The 20701-nt window shown below is 43.4% G+C and overlaps 1 protein-coding gene across 3 annotated transcripts in view; it reads right to left on the reverse strand.

The window, feature by feature from the left end:
* The window catches only part of Mapre2 (microtubule associated protein RP/EB family member 2), a 166922-nt gene that overhangs the window by 96584 nt on the left and 49637 nt on the right, over positions 1 to 20701 (reverse strand). For 2 of the 3 annotated variants that reach the window (XM_017803358.2, XM_008853707.3), the window contains exon 1: positions 7825 to 8119. The exons of the other annotated variant lie outside the window; for it this stretch is intronic. In XM_017803358.2, coding sequence (XP_017658847.1) covers positions 7825 to 7943 — 119 coding nt within the window. In that variant the 5' untranslated portion in view covers positions 7944 to 8119. Of the gene's footprint in view, positions 1 to 7824; positions 8120 to 20701 lie in introns of those variants that run through there. 3 annotated transcript variants of the gene reach the window in all.

The following is a 20701-nucleotide window of genomic DNA, read 5'->3' on the forward strand; positions in this document are numbered from 1 at the left end:
AAGAGGAATGGGGGGGCGGGGGGGGAAGGAGACAGGAGAGGAGACAGACAGAAAAAAGAAAGGTCCTCGCCCTATGCAAATATTTAACATTCATTCAGACACTTCATTAAGTCTAAGAATACTGAGATGTTTTCTAACACACTTCAACATGTAAAACCCATTAAGATTCAAACATTTAATTTTTAAAATGCATGTTATTAAAATGCCACACAATATCACTGACTGGTTAGGCAGCGCACCTGCAGTTTCAGTTATTCTTAAAAAAGCTTAAGGTGCCGGGTGTGGTGGCGCACACCTTTAATCCCAGCACTCGGGAGGCAGAGGCAGGAGGATCTCTATGAGTTCAAGGCCAGCCTGGTCTACATAGTGAGTTCCAGGCCAGCTGGAGTGACAGGAAGACCCTGTCTCAAAAAGACCCCCCCCCAAAAAAAAGCATACAGCAACTCACCTGCCCAGCTCCCGCCCTTACCGCTTCCCACCCTTCCATTTATTCAGGCAAATCAAGTGAATATGAATGGTCTCGTTTCACTGTTCACATAAAAGTTGGTACGCAGTTCCGTACTAATTTTAACTGAGTGATAGCCAGTATATACATCATAAAAAACAAAGAGATCAAGAGAGAAAAAGCCTTGTACTTTCCCTCAAGTGACTTTTTTAAAAAAAAAGAAAAAAAAAGTGGGCTTCCTACCACAAAAGTCATTCGACGGTGCTCTGATCGGTGCCTCAAGGCTGTTCATAAACCACATATAGAATCATAGTTAAGTAGGGCTATGCAAACATTCAAATAGTTATCTCCATACTCCATGTCTGAAAACTTTTGACAATAATAGGAATGATCATTTTGCCCTTACCAAGTATTCACACAGTCATCAAAAACCTACTTTCATTAAAGTCAGCTGAACTAACATCAGCCATATCCCAGAAAAAAACCTGACACTCTGGGTACTCTCTGGGGCCATGTGTGGGCATCTCTGCATCATGGGCCCCTTTACCAGAAACTCTCTCGCCTACTACCCAGGGCTCTGGCCCTCTCTTTCAGCAAGGTGCTGTGCATTATTTATTATTGTCTTCCAAGGGACCCAGGTGGAGATTGGCAGATCTAAGCAAGTTAGTTTGCTGAAGGGAGAATTGGAGTTTAAATTTTAACATCATAACAACTGAATGGCAGTAGCTTAAAAAAATGCACTATTTCCATGAAATAGTGAAAACATGTTTGGGCATCCTGTGGTAGAGGAGGGGGTAGGGTGGTATCCAGGATCCCATTTTAGTAACTCCACCTTCTCCTGATTTGTGGGGCACCAAGCAAAACCCTTGCAGAGCGTCATGGAGGGCTCTCAAGTGAAGGATGCCATGTCACTGCCTCAGGTGTATTTGCTGAGTCATCTTCCATCAAAGGGTGGGTGGGTGGACACTAAATAAAGAGCAATTAATTAATGCATTTAAAACGAGGTGAAACAAAACATACAGTACTGCAGGCCTCTCAAGAAACGTGCTGTCATCTCGGCTAAGGCACCGAGCAGCACTGATCATAAACCTTCTTATACAATTCTTATACGATAACTTTTTAAAGAGTTAGGTTCTTGTTATGTTTCCCAGCCTGGCCTCAAATTCAAGACCCTCCTGTCTCAGCATCCTTAAGTGCCAGGATTACAGGTGAACTTCAATGCACATAGCCCTCTGTGTACAATTAAAATCTGTATTTCCACAAGGCTGTCTCATAAAACGTTACAGATGGCCAGAATGACTTTAGGAAGTATAGTACTGGTGTTGAAAAACATATGTTGGGAAAAAAAAAAAAAAACAGGTTTACAGACTTTCAGCAACGTGCACATGTATGTTCATAGCTACATGTGCTTGTGCATACATGCCTGCCATGTACTTCTCCTTAGTCTTTTTCTATTCCAAAATCATGACCCAAATCAGATTTTTTTTTGGCTTGGTAATTTAACGCAATGTAACCAAGCTAGACATAGACAAATCAGGCGTACTAAGTTCATATCCTGTTTTCTTACTAAGCACAGAAGAGCACCACCAGTAAAAGCTACCACCAATCTGATCACCCTGAATCTCTGTCAGCAACTTCTGCTCTTTTATAAAAAAGAAAATGGATGCTTTAAGAAAGTCTGACCTGGTTCAAGTGAATAAAATCCTAATTAACCTGGGGAGATTTGACATGGAAAATGTACATGGTTATTTATTTATTTTTTTTCAGTAACCTACTAAGCAATTATTTCTTATTGCCCTATAAAACTCTGTTCAACCTTACTTTACTGGTATTTTGTTTTTCTTAAGATAATAGTCCACCTTTAGACAATTAACAAAACTTTAGATTCATTAAAGTAAAAAGTAAAGTAAAGTTGTATAATATTTATTTAATTATTGCGTATGTGAATTGGAGGTTTCCATTTTGGAAGAATTCTCTCAAAATAGGAATAAATACTAAGGGCCAAAAACATCAAGATAAACAATCAGGATCTTAAGATGAGCTAAGAACTAGACTCACAGAATACCAATGAGATGTGTATGGAGTGTTATAAGAAACAGAGTCATTTGAACAATGTGTAAGACAATATATCCAATTTAGTATAAGGATTGCATAGTCACATAGATAAAAAGTAGCCTGAAACCCTTCTTTTTCTTTTTTGAGACAGGATATCATGTAGCCTAGGCTGGCCTTGAATACCTGATCCTCCTTCCTTCGGTGCCGGGATGACAGGCATGTGACACCATACCCAGCTTTTGAAAATACTCTAACATATGTATTCCAACACAATTCATTGTGGGAAAAGATGCCGTTAATAGGAGAAGTGCAATCCATTTGTGCTTGAAAGTGAAATTTTAAAAGATCAGACGACCCAGGGTAAACTTGGAGTTCACTTCTGGGGCCTCGGTCTCTGGGATTGGTCCAGCGTCATATAGAATGTTCTGGACAGCTTCCTTAGCCACATCTACCCATCCTAAAGCACTAAATGACAAGGAACCATCCTTCACACTGATGAACCAGGCACTGCCAGGTAACAAGCTTCAGGGCTTTTTTCTTCTAAGTCCCCACCGCCCTGCCTGCCTCTCCTCGGTACCTCTGCCATTTCCCACAACTGTCCACTAGGCACCTGGTCAGGCCAGTGAGGACCTTGTCTGAGTCTAAAGCCTACATTCTTTTCACTGATAACATTTGTTTTGCTAGTATGTCTCTCAGCCTCTTACAGCCTACTGGCCTCCAGGGTATCTTTTCTTGTTTTGAGTCACCATGGGCTCAGGAAATGCAAACTACTTTTGCTAGCAGAGTAAGCAAAACATTGAGAGCAATGAAAATCTGCCTCAGGATGAGCAGTTTATACCTCCAACTTTGCTAGAACTCAAGGTCCTTGAAGGGTCATCGAGCATGGACCTTGACCAGAGAAAACAATGAAATATTTATCAAGTTCTCCCATCCTAAGGGAATATTTCCACTGCTCCCAGGACTTCCCCCTCCTTGAATTTGAGGGATCATTCACTGCAGCTTCAACATGTCCCCATCCACAGAAAAGATGCTCCATCAGGCATTCAAGCTTCCAAATTCCAGAGGATGAGTTCGCACTGCAGCTGTGTTAAATCCCTCACAGTAAACAGATACCATGACCCATGCAGAACAGGTAGGTCTCTCCCCAGGCAGGAGAACCCAGTGGGCCATGCCATCACAGAAGCTCTGAGGAAGGACCCCAAAAAGAAGTTCCCAAGTTGAGCACCTATCACAGCAGAAAGTAACGATTCCTCTGGTTTTATAAGCACTAAGTAAAATATTAAAGACTAAACATTCCATGTTTTGGTGTTTAGAGCTGCTGTTCTGGGTGATATCTGAAATCTACATTCTGGTAACTGAGCCTCATTCCCATAGCTTCCACGGAACAGAAAACACTTTCACAATCCTCTATTTTATAAATCCACACATATGATATTTCTTTTTGTTTTCCTAAATGACAGTTCATTTTTTTTTTTTTTTTAAACTGGCAAAAGCTGGATGTTTTAACCCAATATTTGGGGCTTACATTTTAGTTTTGCCTTTCTTTACGGTTCATTTCCTGGGGTCAAGTAATTTTTTTAAAAAAGTATTCAGACCTGTGCTACCATAGCTGCATGTTCGAACACCCATTCTGAGACAGTCTTCTCTACACAATCACTCTCAAAAGCCTGGAGTATGCAAACAAAGATGCGGTGGGCAGAAGGCCAGTTAATAAATCTCATTTCCGAGAGGCATCTGCGTGGAACAGAGCTTTGGGAGTATTCTCTCCAGGGAGACCTAGAGCACGACTCATTCGCTCTCTGAATTAAACAGTGTCATCTCGGATGGCCCTCACCACATTTATTTTTTAAGACGCTCCTGAAATATATGGATTTCTAGCTGCTCCTAAACACAGCAGGGAAGCTGGGGCTAGAGATGTGAAAATGTGTGCAAGTGGCTCTACTGGGCCCATTTTGGCACTTGATCTTTTCAAGTAAAATCTCCAACCCAGGGGTGATTTTCTAAAGGAAAGCTTGCTTTTCTAATTAAAGCACATGGGCATTTCAGTAATGATTTATCACCTATTCTACTCCAGGTCAAAAATGGACCCTGTTTATACACATGGATACCTGACTTACAATATCTAGGTCAGTTTTATTTGTGGATAATCTAGTTCAAAAAAAAAAAAAAAAAAAAAAGAATGACTGTTTGTACATTAGTGGGGGAAGGGGGCACTGTCCTCCTGTCTAGTCTTCTAGCTGTCTCGAAATGCCACTAAGAGCAAGGCAAGGTGTATTCCAGTCTAAGAAGCCCTGAAAGAATCCCTCTTCAGTAACAAAGCATTCTTCCTGTGTTTACTTACCTCTGTGTGTGTGTGTGTGTGTGTGTGCATGCGCACGTGCGTGCATGTGTGTTACTGTGGATGGGACCCAGGGCCTCATGTATGCTAGGTAAGCACTCTACCACTAAGCTGCACCTCCAGCCCACAGCTCTTCTCTTTCAAGAAATTATTTCCCTGGAGTTAAGCTCAGCATCTTTTTAAAAACAGGATAATACAGCTTTCTATGTAACAAGCAAAGTCAGAAAACAAAGCCTGAGATAGAAGCCTGCTAGGGTCTACCTAGGAGTCAGCGAATCAGTTAGAAACAGAACTGCCTTTGGTCTTGCTAGGGCCCTGGGATCCCCAGGCTCCCCAAGGGACAGAAAACTTCCAGACATATCTCATTGTTGAGGGCTACACAAACCTACAGCCAAGGTCAAACTTTTACTTGGTTAAATCTCTATTATGGTTTTCAAGCTGCCTTCCAAGTTTCCTAGGCAATTAGATGGCTACATTATTCCAGTCTTGGGATGCCAAAATGATGATGGAATGCTTCCTGGGTAGAAAAATGTGTCACACTTTTCCTATCCCTTAGGTCTCTCCAAAAAAAAAAAAAAAAAAAAAAAAAAAAAAAAAAAAACCAAAACAAAACACAAAAAAACGCACAGTAGTTCTACCACACACTCGTCCACTTTGAAGGAATCCAGACTAAGGGAAACAGTGTGCTTGTCTCACGTGCACCCTGGGCACAGACAGCACAAACGAAAATCTGGAGGTTTCTCTCTTCATTGAACCTAAGGATCTCTTACTACAGGATCCAGTAATCCTATTCAATAAAATACAAACGCACAATGATGCTTTTAGTGACTTAATTTGTTTAGCCAGATTTTTACCAAAATTCTGTTTGTGTGTGTATGTGTGTTTATAAAATTTTGATGCCACAATAGGGAATCAGAAATCAAAGTAGAAATCATTCAGAAAATGAAAGTATTCACTTGAATGAAATATGCAAATAAAATTTCATTTTAAAGCAATACATTATCACAGGACTTGACATTTAATTTCTTTCTGTCAAATGATTTTCCATTGCCATTAAAAATTTTTATTTTTTAGTTTATGTGTATGAATCTTTTGCCTGCATGTATGTACATGTATGTAAGTGCATCACATGCATGAAATGCCCATGGAAGTTGGAAGAGGGTGTTGAATGATAACCTGAAACTGGAGTTATGGATGATTGTGAGCTGCCATGTGGGTGCTGGGAACTGAACCCAGGTCCTCTGGAAGAGCAGCCAGTGCTCTTCACCACTGAGTCATCTCTCCAAACCTTCCAATGCCATTTTGAGTTGAGTTCATATGAGTAATAAAATCCAACTAAACAATTTCCTTTGGCCCTCATGGTAATATGTGTGCTACATCCTAAAAGCCATAGCTACTTAGGAAACAAGGGCTTCAAATTTATTGCCTGTGAGAACAGCTCAAATAAGTGAGGTTTAAAAGCAACTTGATTTTGTTTGTTTTAAAACTTCTATTTTTAGGCTTTAGGATGAAATAGTCCCAGAGAAGACAGGTGAGAAGGGACTCAACTTTCTAATTACAGAGTCCCCAGAAGGTCCAGAAGTTGTGAGTCAATTTTGGTTTACATTAAGCAAATAATAAAACCTTGAAATCTGTTAAGTATGCCATGCCGACACATTCATTGGAACCATAAGACATGAGATTTGGTGACCTCATGGGCACAGCCAAAATTAACTCTGAGTATTTATGTAACTGCCAGAGATGACAGCGCAAAGGGTTGTTTTTTATTTTTTTGAGTGTCGACTCTAAATGGTGTGTTTGCTTAAAGAGAAAGGAAACGGGGTACTTTGGGTCTTACTGTACAATATGCATACAGCATCTATACACATAGGATATTCTGCCCAGAATATAATTAAGTATTCAGATGAAGGCTTCTTAAAAAGAAGAGTTATTTCCTGTTGCTCACTGGCTCAGAGGATGCCTTTTACAGGTATGTGAGCTCTGCTTCAAAGCAAAAGCATTGTTAGTGGTTGTGAAGGTTACATTTAAAAATAACTACCCCAGCACAAAAGGATTAGAGGAAGTAGGACTGAAGCTATCAGTCTCCCCTCTACGTCTGGCCTTGAGCCGCCCAAGACATGAGCTGCGCTCTCCATCACATTGTCCTTATCAAACAATGCAAACAATTTTAATGAGCTTATCTACCAGAACATATTGCCAGATATGTTAATGTAAAATGATGCCAACCGCGCAGACAACTCATTAATCAAAAGGCTCACAATGCAGTGACCAAGATCATTTCCATCCCCATCCCTAAATCAGAGCTCAGCCAAATACCAGGAATTACCTCCTACTGTAAATACGACAGAAGGGCTCCCCCACCCATGCAGAGGCCACCAACTCCCAGAAAATACGCAGCAGCGGCGCCCGGTTTTTGTTTCTCTCTTTCAGATCTTGAACAGTCCAGCCTCTTTCTAATCAGCCTAGGGGGACGATGGAGAAAATTTTGGTGTACGTGTGACACCGTGACCTCTGCTGTCAATCCCTGCACCAATCAGCGCTCAGAATTCGTACAAAGCTCCATCAATCTGGCGGTTTCACATCGCACACCGCAGCTTCATCTGGAGGATTCCATCTTTTCCTGCATGCTCTCCAGGTTCAGTGCTAACGTTTTCCTCGCCATCCTCCCGTTTGTTTTCTCCCTTTCGTCCCAGCTACCTAATGGTCCCTTTAAAAATCTAAAAGGAAGTGCAGAGCCCTTTGGAGATGGGCGGGGGGACGCATTTTGTCAGCGAGGAAGGCGAGGTGGAGGGAGACCCCTTGCAGGCAGCAGACCTATTCACAAAATGCTTTCCATCTGCAACCGCGGCAGCCTCCATGCTCACCCCACAGGACGCACGGACCCAACCCCGCACCATCAGCACCGCCTTCGCATGCACGCCTGCAGCCCGGGCGTCCGTTACATAACGGGCCGCGTGTCCGGCCGCGCCCGGTGCCAGCCCATTACCTGTAGGATCGCTCCCCGCGCACTGTGTGCTTCCGGAAAGGAATGATGGTCCCGTTATCCTGGATGATGTCGTTGTTGTTCTCGCCATTTGGGGACAGGGTTTGGGTCGGCCCGGGCATTGGCGCACTCCCGAGAGAGGGAACTGACCGCGGAGGGCTGTCTGGGGCCGAGGGCGGCTGCGTCTTCCCGCTCGCTGCACGCTGCTCCGGACCCTGCAGCCTCCGGCTCTGCTCCTCTCTGGCTGCCGCACGCTCGGCCCCGCCCTCCAGAGGCCACGCCCCTCACTGGGCCACGCCCCCGACGTCATAGCGCCTGCAGCCCAGCAGCGGCTGCAGCCGGGTCACGTGAGCCCGTCGCCCTAGCAACCCGCTAACTCATCACCTCGCCTGTATTCGCACTGGGCTGCGCTGCGGGCTGCAGGCTGCACTGGGCTGGCCTGCACCCGGCAGGGAAAACCCGGCCTTCCTCCGCCGCTTCCTCTCCTCCCGAGCTCCCCTGCAGCTGTGTACACAAAAGGATCCCAGCCCCGGCGGGGAGACCCTTTAACTCCTTCCGCGCCGAGCTCCCTGCAAAGGGAACACGGCCAGGTTGCAGGACGAACCCACAAAGACCTGGTGGCTAGCTTGCAGGAAGGGTGGAGTGGAGGGTACCATTTCGAGCATGCTCCTCTGCTCTCCCAAGCACCCACCTCCCGCTTAAAAGCAGCAGAAAAACGGAAAACTGAGGAAACTGCTCTCCTCTTCTTACAGTGAGGTTGCAAATTAAGAGACTGTATAAAAGAATTCTCAAGAGGGATCAAAAAATTATTTAACGACCATTTCAAAGGAGATCCTTTTTCTAAAAAAAAAAAAAAACCTGGCAATTCCTATGTAGCCTCGGCTGGTCCTGAATTTACCATCTTGTTTCTCAGACTCCTGAATGCTGAGATTAGAGGTGTGTACTACCCAGCTCTTTGACTTCAAATTCTTCATTTTGCCCCCTGATTCATATCACTGATTGATTTCCATGTGACTTAAACAAGTGACCACGTTATTTAGCATATGGACGCTTTCAACATTCACGTTCTGTACTACTGCAATTGTAGTTTTCAGATAAAGTACCTAGAAGTCATGTACTGTCATCCCCATTTAAAAATGGTTAAAATAAGCTGGGGTCATGGCACACACCTTTAATTCCAGCACTGGAAAGCCAGAGGCAGGCAGATCTATGTGTGAAGGAAGCCAGTTTGGTCTACATAGGGAGTTCCAGGCCAGCTACAGAGAGACCCTATCTCAAAGACAAAAAAAAAAAAAAAAAAAAAAAAAAAATCTGATGCTGACTCCATGCTGCCTGCTGCTCTGAGCACTGAGCACTATGCAGAGGAAAGTGAACTAGAGGGTTTAGGTAAATTTCTGAAGATCACACTGGAAGTATTGGACTAGGACTAAAGAATGACATGTTTTTGTCAGTGATCTGTGATATTATAAACCAAGGCAATAATCAAATATTTCAGACACATCCAAAATACTGTGAAAAGTTGGCTGTGTATAGAATTGCAGGTACTGTGCACAATCAAGGATTAGGCCATAGACTCTCAACACATGGAAGCAGTGCTCTCTCTTCAAGAGGAGAGACCAGTCAGAAGGACTCATTAGATGTGGTATCCAAAGTTCCTTGTGGTGGAAAGAATTGAGGGTGTGAAAGGCACCACGTAAACAGAAGGGGCAAGAATCGCCCCCCAAGTCTCCCTCCACCACTGGACACCGTATGGCTTATCAGCTTCATCATGTTGTGATACAGATATTAAAACCCCAAAGTCTGTCATTCTTGAAAATTCTCCAGCACGTGTCCCCGGTTATCAGCTATTTCTGGTGTCAAGCTTCTGTGCTGGGAATCAAAGGTTTCACAGCCCAGATGGTAATGACAGGCTCAGAAAAGCCCCCTCTTCCCTTTGTATTTCATAGCCTGCTTTGGGGCTGCTGTTTTAATAACTGTATTTTTCAGCCTACCCAGTGAGTTCACAGAGCACAAACTGATTCCTTCATCTGAACCTGTTTTATGATAATTCTTTTTCCTCATGCAATCAGGATCCAGTCCTGACCTAAATCTCAGCAAGACACATGAACAGATGTGTAAAAGCCGCACACAAGTTTCACGTCATAAGGCCAGCTACAGGGACATGGAGTGTTCACTGCTGCGGAGATTCCCACTTCCTCTTGCTATTTCTGTTACTTGGCCCACTTGTCAGTTTCTCTACGATTTGTTTCTCCAAAGCTTCCCCTTTTGGGGGGACTGTCTGAAGTTGAAAGATACTGTCTACAAATCAAATGTTCAGTGTTTTCCGGGTCTGCCCTCCCAATGAGAGTTTTTTTTCATGTATTTCATATAAGCTTACCTTTGCATGATCCCATATTTAAATATATTAGGAGCAAATGATGTTATTATGAGGACTAACTTGGTTTAAATTTCAATATATAGTTTATTAATTTTAACTCTGTGTGATGTATGGTCTCACTATGCAGCCCTGGCAGGCCTGCAACTCACTACAAAAAGGCTGGCCTAGAATTTACAAAGCCTGCCTCTGCTTCCTGCTTGCTGGGATTAAAGGCATGTGCCACCACACCTGGCTTAATTTAAACTAATTTTTTTTGGGTCTTTTTGAGACAAGGTCCACCTGCAGCCCCAGCTGGCCTGGAACTCACTATGTAGACTAGGCTGGCCTTGAACTCACAGAGATCTGCCTGCCTCTGCCTCCCGAGTGCTGGGACTACAGGCGTGCACCACCACGTCCAGCATAATTTAAACTAATTTTTATCACTAGTTTTGCAAAGTGAATGCTCTCACTTTTTCCCCCCAAGCTGCTCAAGGAGGAGGGGACAATGGTCAAACATTCAAACTAAAAGGGGAGAGATAGCCAGTTGGCTGGAGGAGGGATTCCTGAGCCCTTGTAAATCTTCCCCTTTGACTGCTCTGAGCCACACTACTATAAAGGGACTCAGAGAGCTCGGAGACCAGCCATTACCCTCTAAGATGCAGAGGTAACAGGGGTAATAATTTGAAAACATTAAACAGATGTGTTTTCGTTCCTCTCCCCATAAATCTGGTTACCTGGCAGCCATTCTTCATGCTAGCCTTGGGGGAAGGAGGAGGGCAAATTTCACTTTGGGAAGATGATACAATGTTGGGGAACGCAGAAAAGGTGGGAAGAGTGCAGAGCAAGTCTGTCCTTTCTAGGCCCAGTTGGATGAGGGATGTTGGAAAAAGCAGAGGTCTCAGGTGTTCTGCTCTGTGTCCTACAAGAGAGGTGTCAAATAGGCTGAAGGCAAAGCCAAAATCTAGGGCACTTTCTCTTGTCTGATTTCACATTTGAAAACCTAGGAAGTGACTATCTTTGAAAAAAATGTCTCACTGACCCTCTCTCTCCCCAAGGAAGGTGCAACCCACCCAGTGAGGACATCCTTGCTTAACAAGGTGCAGCCCCATCACAGTACAGACCTTCTTCTCTAGTAAGGTACAGCCCACCCCAGGGAGGCCCCCCTTCACTAACAAGGGACAACCCCATCACAGCGAAGTCCCATCAGTTGCTTGGGTAGAAGGAAGGCTTGAGGTATAGAAGTTTCCGTCTGTCCTCCAGGAGATAAGCAAGAAGTTGAGCTCGAGATGCTTCAGAGAGCTGAGCTTATGGTAGTGGTGATGCCTGACACGTGATTACTACAAAGGGACATTAAAAATCCATAGGGTGGGCTGGAGATATGGCTCAGTGGTTAAGAGCACTGGCTGCTCTTGCAGAGGACCCCGGTTTGGTCCCCAGTACCTACATGGTAGCTAACAGCTGTTTGCAACTCCAGTTCCAGGGGGTGAGACACCCTCTTCTGACCTCCACGGGCATCACATAACATGGGTGCACTTACATACATGCAGGCAATACACTCATACACATAAAAAATATAATAAAATATTTGGGGGCTGGAGAGAGAGTGCAGTGGTTAAGAACATTGACTGCTCTTGCAAAAGACCCAGGTTCGAATCCCAGCACCCACATGGCAGCTAACAACTGTCCATAACTCCAGTTCCAGGGGGTGAGACACCCTCTTCTGACCTCCGCGGGCATCACATAACATGGGTGCACTTACATACATGCAGGCAATACACTCATACACATAAAAAATATAATAAAATATTTTTTAGAAGTCCACAGGGTGGAACCCAAATAGGAGAAATATCCAACTCTGAAGAAGCCACACAAAGCCACAGCCAAGTCTGTAGGGAAAAGTGCAGCTTACGGTTCAGCATAGAGAACCAACCAAATGCTCAGGACCAGAATGCTACAGCAGGATTAGACAGTGCAACCCAAGGACTAGCACAAGATAAGGAGACCACTGTCCATGTTTTCACAAACCGTGTTTACCTGTTCTGTCCTCCAGACAACAGGAAAGGAGAGAGGCTCTCAAAGACTGGCTATTTGTCCAAAAGATGGAGCCACCCAAAGATGGACTAATTTGGAAGATACTGTGATACTGTGATAGATACTGTGAGCTGGCAAGCTTAAAACTTTCTGGTTCTTCAGGCCCCAGCAGGCTAATGAGTTACACAGATTACAGAAAAAGAACACTAAAGTGTCTTTGTACCTCTGATGGTGGATGAAAGTTTTATTGTGTGCCCATAAAGCTATCTAAAACTGTGTGCAGATCTTGGTCCTCAAGCTCCAGTTTATCTTTGGGAAGAAACTGCTCCCCCCACCAAGCATCATATTAAAGCAGGGGTTCTGGGCTCAGGCAGACATGGGTGCTGGGTTTGACTATACTACTCATTGCTATGAAATTCTGATGTGTTATTTCACATCTCTAAAATTTTGTTTCCTCTGTTTTAAAGGAGGTACAATACTGGTTTCACAGTGTTTCTGTAGAGTTAAATTACATAATGCATTGAAAGCACTTAACACCACGACTGGCACACAGCAACTCCTGTTAGTGGCAAATCTCATTATTTTAAAAATAATATTAACTGTATCCTGAAATGTTCATTTAACACCATCAGCTTTCTTATGTACTAAGAGCTGATAAAACAAGCAGAAAAAAAAAAATCTCACATTTCAACATCAAGATACTTCCAGGGCTATGGGCAAGGAAGGTAAAGTAGTGAGAGAACTGAACATAGTTACAATTAAAGCCCTGCAATGGTGATATCAGATAAGGTGGTAGAGGATCTTAGAAGATCAGCACCAAACTTCCAAGAGAAGCTGGAAAGTAGCGACAGAAAAGGTCCCTCCGACAGCCAGTATCTACCCAGAATGAATAGTAACAATTAACAGTAATGTGTTGAATTCCCATGCAGCAGACAGAACACATGGTCCTTAGGGAAGGACCCTCAGTGGTTTCATTCACTTCTGTGTCTGCAGTTTCTAGAACAGAGCCTGGCAGGCAGCAGGCACTAAAAGAATGTAATCATTCATTTATTCAACATGTCCATTTTTAAAATAAAAAAAACAATAACCATAATTAGAAAAGTAAGGCTCAAAGAGGAGAAGAAATTTGTTAAGGTATCAGGGTTTCTTGGCCCAATAGTTCACATGTTTATCCATTAAGCTATCCTGTCATTTAAAAGAGCAATGTCAGTACAGGGTACAATGAGCAGATAGGCTTTGTACATATGGGAAGGGGTATAATCTCTGCAGGACACTGCAGGCTCTTCTGTATGAATGGGGAGCAAACACCACAGTGGCAAGGGCCAATAGGAAGAGCTCAAGTCCAAGCTAAAGAGCTTGACCTTAGTTATGAAGGTGATCTGAAACCAGGAGGTTTGAAGAGGGCAATGAATGATGGAATTTGCATATCAAGTTATGATGCTGACTGTGGGATGATAGTACAACTGAAGTAAAAAAATGACGAATTAAGCTGAAGACAGAGATCAAGGTACTGTAGAAGGAAAATTCAAAGGGTATAACTGTTCAGATTTGGTGGGTAACTGGATATGGACAAAGTTATGGGTGGGAGTTAAGGGTAGGGAGTAAGGGAGACAGAGACATCTCAAACTACCCAAAGCTAATGGCTTGGGTGACCAGGGGTCAATAATATCTTTATCAAGCTTAGCAATGCAGATTAAGTCATTTTGGAAGAAAGCGTCTCGTAATACATTTTAGTCAAAGAGAACTACCACAGCACATGTGATTAGTAGCTAGTGGGCTGACATTGAGTGGATATTCATTAAATATTTATTGAGCAAGCGCTTATTTGGGTCTTGATCTCATGAGGCATGTTTGACTGGGATACATGCTAATTTGGAGATAACTGTCTCATAAGTGGTTATTGAAGCTGCTCCCATTCAGATAGAAAGATAAGGCCTGGGATGGAATTCTTTAAAGGCTGAGTGATAAAGAGAAACATGGAGAGAGAGAGACTGTGAAGGAGTTTGCCTAGGGGGGCTGAGTCCCAGGAAGTAGTACTTTCCCAAGGAGAAGCCAATTTCACAGGGAGGGAAAGTTCTACAGGGCCAAATGTCAAAGAAAGTTTGAATCAGATAAGAACAGAGATCCATTTACTGGACTTGATAAGTTGCTCTCCAAGATCACGTGAAAGGGTAAATTTCAGATCAGACCCTTTAATGATCACTGAAAAAACTAAAGATATCTTTCAACAAGGAAAACTTACAATTCTTTTTAAAATCATGAGTTTTCTTATTAAGCCAAGGTATTCAAGGAAAGAAAAGATATTAAATGAAAAGTCATGTTTACAGCATCAGTAAGTAACTAACGGGACTCAGTAAGTATTTGGCCTAAAATGCTCCCTTCAATCTTGGAAGGGGCCATTGTGTTAATGAGTACCTCTTAACACAGGACACACAGCTGAGTTGACTCCCCCTCCCCCACTTTAGTGGGGTCAACGGCCACACACACAAACACAAAAGAAAAAAAAAAAAAAAGAAATAGAGGTATTTAAAATACATATTTGGAGAGCAGAATTTCTAAGGCAGATCCAGAGGACAGAGAGAGCCAGAGGCGTGATAATAATAGTAGCCCCAAAGAAACCACCAGTGGGTTTTAGCGACCAGATCTGTACACGGAAGATCGAATGGGATGTCAATCTATGGACTTCTTTTCTGCGTTTTCTTAGCTTATAGGTCAGAGTGCCCCAACAATTGTACATTGGCAGAAATCTCCTCCTTCCCTCCTCCTTCCCTCCCTCCCTCCCTCCTCCTTCCCTCCCTCTCTCCCTCCTTCAGTTCTTCTACAAAGAGGTTTCTACATTGCCTTAGATTTGAGAAAGAAGAAATAGCCACAGTAAAGTAACAGTGCAGAGATGAGATGGCAACCCATGACCCAGAACTGGACATGAATCCCAATTCCTCCCCGGAAGCACCTTCTCACCACCAAGGCCTTTTCTAGGTTAAAATGTGCTTACAGATGTTGACCCTCATCACTGTCAAAGGCATTCAGAGTTGTCACAACACCTCAGATGGAGGTTTCCTGGCCTTGTTATCACCCCTGAATACAAACAGGATATACCACTTAGCAGTCACCTCTGCTGCCCCGGGACAGGTCATTTCCCCCAAGTGCGTGCTCTAGATATTTTCCAATGGGAACTGGCAAGTTCTGGTTATCAATCAATGACTTAAAATATGTAGCATATTCCAAATCACAATAGCCAATAAAAGATGATGAGCCGGCCAGTGGTGCTGTCTATGACAATCACATCAGTGGTTTAGAAGTTAATTTGGATCGGCCCTTGCTCACTACTTTTAACCCAAACACATAGGAAGATTTGGTTAGTTCTCCTTTGGACCTGACAAGAATTTTATGGTACATGCATGCCTCCTGGTTTTAAATAATAAAATTTGTTTACTTAAAGTTGGTGAATAATGTGTGTTTCCAGATTCAGAAAGCCCTCTTCAGAACCAACCTACATGGGTTTGTTCCTCTAGTATTGACTTAAAAAAATTAAGTGTGTGTGTATGTGTGTGTGTGTGTGTTCCACATGTGTGGGCATGCTTGTGTAGGCTAGAAGAGGTCATCGGTTGGGTATTCTGGAGCTAGAGTTACAGGTGGTTATAAGCTGCCAATATAGTGCTGGGAACTGAGCCCAGGTCCTCTGAAGAGCAGCCAGTGCTCTTAACTGCTGCGCCATCTCTCTGGGCTCCAGTACTGACTTTTGAGGTCACTTGTCTTTGCAGATTAGTGATCAGTGGGTTTGTTCAGAAGGCAGAAGTTCTTCAGGGTTTTCTTCCAGTGTGTTAGCAAACTAGCAAAGTTTCTCTGATACTAAAAGGTAGAACATTACAGTCCAGTGTATAAGGTTAGACTTCTCTTTGTGTTGGGATTTATTTTCTAATTTGTTTGTCTTAAATTTTCACAAGCTGGGGTTTAATTTTGTGGAATAACTCACAGAACATGGTGTGGATACAATTTTTAACGCTCACAGAACATTATGGCTTTTGCGATCATTAAATCAAATCTGCAATGTCAGGTTCCAGTTCATTGAATAAAATGTGGTTTTGAACTGCAGCATCTGATGAAATTTCAGAGCTTTAAACACATTTTCCATAGAAATACAATGCGATCAATGGGACATTAAAGAATTTATTAAGTATTATGGGAATACAGAAAACCAAGCAGCCCTCCTTGTAGAAACTCAGTAAGCGCCATTGTGGTGGTAATACTGAGTTAGGGCTCCACCTCCCATTCAGTGAATATTTGCTGAGCAGTTGCTATGTGCTGGGACTAAGTCTAGTCATTGGAGAAACAAACTTACAGACAAAATTCCTTGCCCTCATTGATCTCACATTGAATTTGTATAAGAATGTGCATTGGGTCCGGGGAAACGGATAATAAATATGCAGAATAGTGTGTCAGATGGTGGTAGATGCTACAGGCAAAATTAAGCAAGGAAGGGGCAGAGGGTGATTTTAAATGGACTGGCCTTCCTATAATGAGGAGACTTGGTTAATGAGTTGGATGTGAGGAACAAAGCCATGTTCTGGGCAGAGACCACAGCAAATGCAAAGGGTAGGAGAGCCACTTAAGGGACAAGAGGAGAATTAGGTACGTTTGCCAGAGAGTGAGTGTGCTGTGCCTATGTGCAGGGAGAGAGGTAGGAATCCAGGTCAGAACGATCACAGAGCACCCAGAATGTGCAGGGCTTTGAAAATTCATTGTAAAAGTCTTTGGCTTACAGCCCAAGTTAGAAACCATTCATTTGTATTAGAGTTAGCAATGTGGGCACAGATGTGGACTATTCCCTAATCATAGCGAGAATGACACCTAATATTTCAGTACCTTTTATGGGCCAAATGTGGTGCTTTACAACAAGCGAGTATTTTACTCCTCAAAGACATATCAAAGAAAGGGGCTATTTTAAATCTCACTTGTTAAGGAGGTAGCTAGCTGGATGACTTGGTCGGATCACCAGCCAGGAAGTGGCAGAACTGGGCATGAATGTGCCTGTCAGATGTCAGAGAGTCATCCTTTTGCTTGCTCAGTCTGCCCTCCACCTTCCACCGTCTGGTTAACCTGAGGGCAAAATGCAGAATTCAGGTCTGGAAAGGGCAGGGATGAGACAGCAGGAGGCCAGAGGCAAAGAAAGGGAGGACTAAAGGGATGTGAAGCTGGGCCACACTGAGAGGTTGGGAGAACTGGGAGCAGAGCCTATCAAGAGAAGAGTGTTCATGGGGGTCTGAGATTAGAGGGAATGAGGACAGAAAATGCAAGTTATGGTTAAGAGAAAGAACTAGGGTGGCAGGACGAAAACTAGGATTTGGGGTTTCTCGTGTGTGTGTGTGTGTGTGTGTGTGTGTGTGTGTGTGTGTGTGACTGGTTATACTCATTTGTGGGTGTGTATACAGAGGTCAAAGGATGCCTGCTTCTCCTCTCTCACTCGCCACCATATTTCTTTAAGCCAGGGTCTCTCCCTGAACCTGGAATTGATGTTTTTTCCAGCTAGGCCTGCAGCCATCAAGTGGTCCTCCTGTCTCTACCCTCTCAGTGCCGGATGAGAGAATTTCTACCCTGATTTATAGTGACTAATGATTTTATTTCTGAGTAAGCCTTACCTAGCAGTGTCCGTTTCTTGGATGCTTTCTGGAAAGAGAGGAGACCACAGGCACTTTCTGGTATTTGTATTCAAAGCTAAAATCTGTTTTCATTTTTACTATGCCAAGATGTTGTAATTCAGCCATCCAGCTCCAGACATGGCTTTCAGAGTGCTCTCACTAAAATGTGTCTGTGCCCAAATTTATGAAATTCTTTTATTTCCTTCTCCTGCTTTATTTCCATGCTAAAATAAAAACATATCTTGATGAAGTGACTGGATAGAACATCTTGAAAGGGGTAAGAGGAACCCTGGGGCTCAGTCAGATGGGGAAGAAATATAGAGACTCTTAAGTACCACTAACAAATCAATAATCTTCTAGAAGACTCCAAGACTTTTAAGAGATTTCCTCTGAGGCTATCAAATGTCAACCAACCCATTGGGCTTTATTGCTGATGCTGATACTGAAAAGTCCAAACCCAGTGGAGAGAGTCCTTAATACAACCACAAAGCCCAGAGACAGTGGGGGAAAGAGTTGCTGTATTGGGCACCAAGAGCCTCTAGAATTTCAGAGCCACTTGAAGTCCAGGCAATGAAGTGGCAACCACGGACACCAGGAGGAGGGGTCTTCATAAGCCTGGGACTCTGCTGTCAAGCCTGGTGTGCAGCACAGCAGGGCTAGGGCTCTAGGACACCTCCCCTCCAGCGTGTCAAGGAACATGAGGCCAGCAGCTGGAAGCAGTGTGAGTAATGGAGGAGGCATCCCCCAATTTCTGACCTCATCCAAATAAAATTCTTAAAAAGAAAATTAAAGCTGCTTACTTCATTATGGAAAAAAAAGGGGGTGCAACTGGAAATTATGAAGTAAGATTAAATTTCCATAAGAAATGTTTTAGTGTTCATATGTTGTTTCCTCATCAGAAATGGCTTTGATTAGATCTTAAAGTACCAAGTGTCTTCATATTCTTAATTTTCATTCACTCAATATCCACAGAATATGAGCACAAGGGGTCCACCTACCGAGGGCAGCCACTTTCAAGAAACTGCCATTTAGAACTCTGATTGGCTCTGAAGGGATCTTAGTCTCAACCACTTACAGGGAGACACAGTGAATCATGAATCAGCTGACAGATCTAGAATTAATTCTTAGGATTCATTCTATTGCTCAGCCTGACTTCATGCTGCCCTCCAGGACACAGCATCAGCCTCTTCATGGTGTCCTCTTCTCAGCCTTCAAAGACACAACATAATCATTACAGGAGAGAAGATGGGCGTCCAATGCAAGGCGCACATACCATGAGTATTATTAGTTCCTCTTTCCCCTAGGTAATAAATAGTTCTTCAAACCTGTGGTTCTAGCAGAGCTGGGCCATGAGGGTTGGCTCAGCAGTAGGCCTATGACCCACACTGTACCATTTAAAAGATTGCTTCAAAGTGCTCTAAAATTAGAGCTCTAATGCATGTGTATGTGTGTGACAGAGGCATGTGCAACAGTCTTTATTAAAGACAACACTTTGGAATTAAGAAAATGCATCATGGCTGATTTTATATTTCAGAATAAAGGGCAGCAAAGTGGGGGTTCGTGGTTGGATTACAGACTTGGCTCTGAGTCCAGAAGGACGTGTTTAAAGTTGCATAACCTTAGTCAGATTATTGACTTTCTCTTTGCCGTAGTTTCTTGATCCATAAAATGGGAGGAATGAGTTATGAGGCAGCAGGTTGCTCTATAAATTTAGTTTGTGCTTTGTTCCCTGTGGGAGATGTATATATAGATATATATATTCGCCATTCATCCCTTCAAGAAATTGGATTTATTCCTCATCTCTTTGAATCTGGGTGGGTCTTTTGCAGCTTTGCTGAAGAGAGTTTGGTAGAAATTATGCCGACCCATACTTCGCCTAGACCGAGAACTGGTGGTAATTTTTGTTTCAGTATCTTGGCTTGGAGGACAGCACGAAGACAGGCTGAGAGGTAGAGTTAACCCTAAGTATCTTGACAGCCATCTGCTCTGTGACAAGCCACATCACCCCAGGATCACCAGGCTATAAGAATGCTACAGCACACGCAGGACCCCTGAGGAGGAGGCCAGGGAAGGGCAAGGGTGGCCACATAGACTGCCAGGCACCAAATACATGTCTGAAGAAGAATCCTAGTCATGATGGCTGATGCCACATGAACATGTGGGTCAAAGACAAATACCTAGTCATCACTTCCTGAATATCTAATCCATGAAACCATGAGATGCAACAAAATGGTTATTTAGGGTTAGTAAGCTTTGAGGTATTTTCTTACACAGCAGCACACTGTTGACTGTCTGTTGTAGTAAAGCCAAACAGCACCAAATTTAGTGGATTAAAACAGAGAGTAGTTGTTTTGTTATTGCCTGTAATTCAAGAGATTGACTGCACTTAAGTAGATTGGGGTTTTTTTGGTCTTTTTGAGACAGGGTCTCCCTGAAGCCCCAGCTGGCCTGGAGCTCACTGTGTAGACCTGGTCTTGATCTCACAGAGATCTGCCTGCCTCTGCCTCCTGACCACTGGGACTAAAGGTGACTCCTACCACACCCAGCTAGGTTGCTCTTATGATCTCTCCCACAGCTGCCACCACAAAGCAGCTAGCTGACTAATGAAGTTATCTTTAAGGTTTCCTCAGTCTTTTTTAAAAAAAAATTATTATTTTTATTTTATGTGTATGCATGTATTGCCTGCATGTAGGTCAGTGCACCTGTGTCGTGCAATGCCCAAGGAGGTCAGAAGAGGCTGTCAGATCCCCTGGGACTGGAGTTACAGACAGTTGTTAACTGCCATGTGGCTGCTGGGATTTGAACCTGGGTCTTTGGCAAGAGCAGCCAGTGCTCTTAAACCATTGAGCCATCCCTC

This window comes from Nannospalax galili, unplaced genomic scaffold, assembly GCF_000622305.1.
Source record: "Nannospalax galili isolate Female #2095 unplaced genomic scaffold, S.galili_v1.0 scaffold147, whole genome shotgun sequence".
Classification (NCBI taxonomy): Eukaryota; Metazoa; Chordata; class Mammalia; order Rodentia; family Spalacidae; genus Nannospalax; species Nannospalax galili.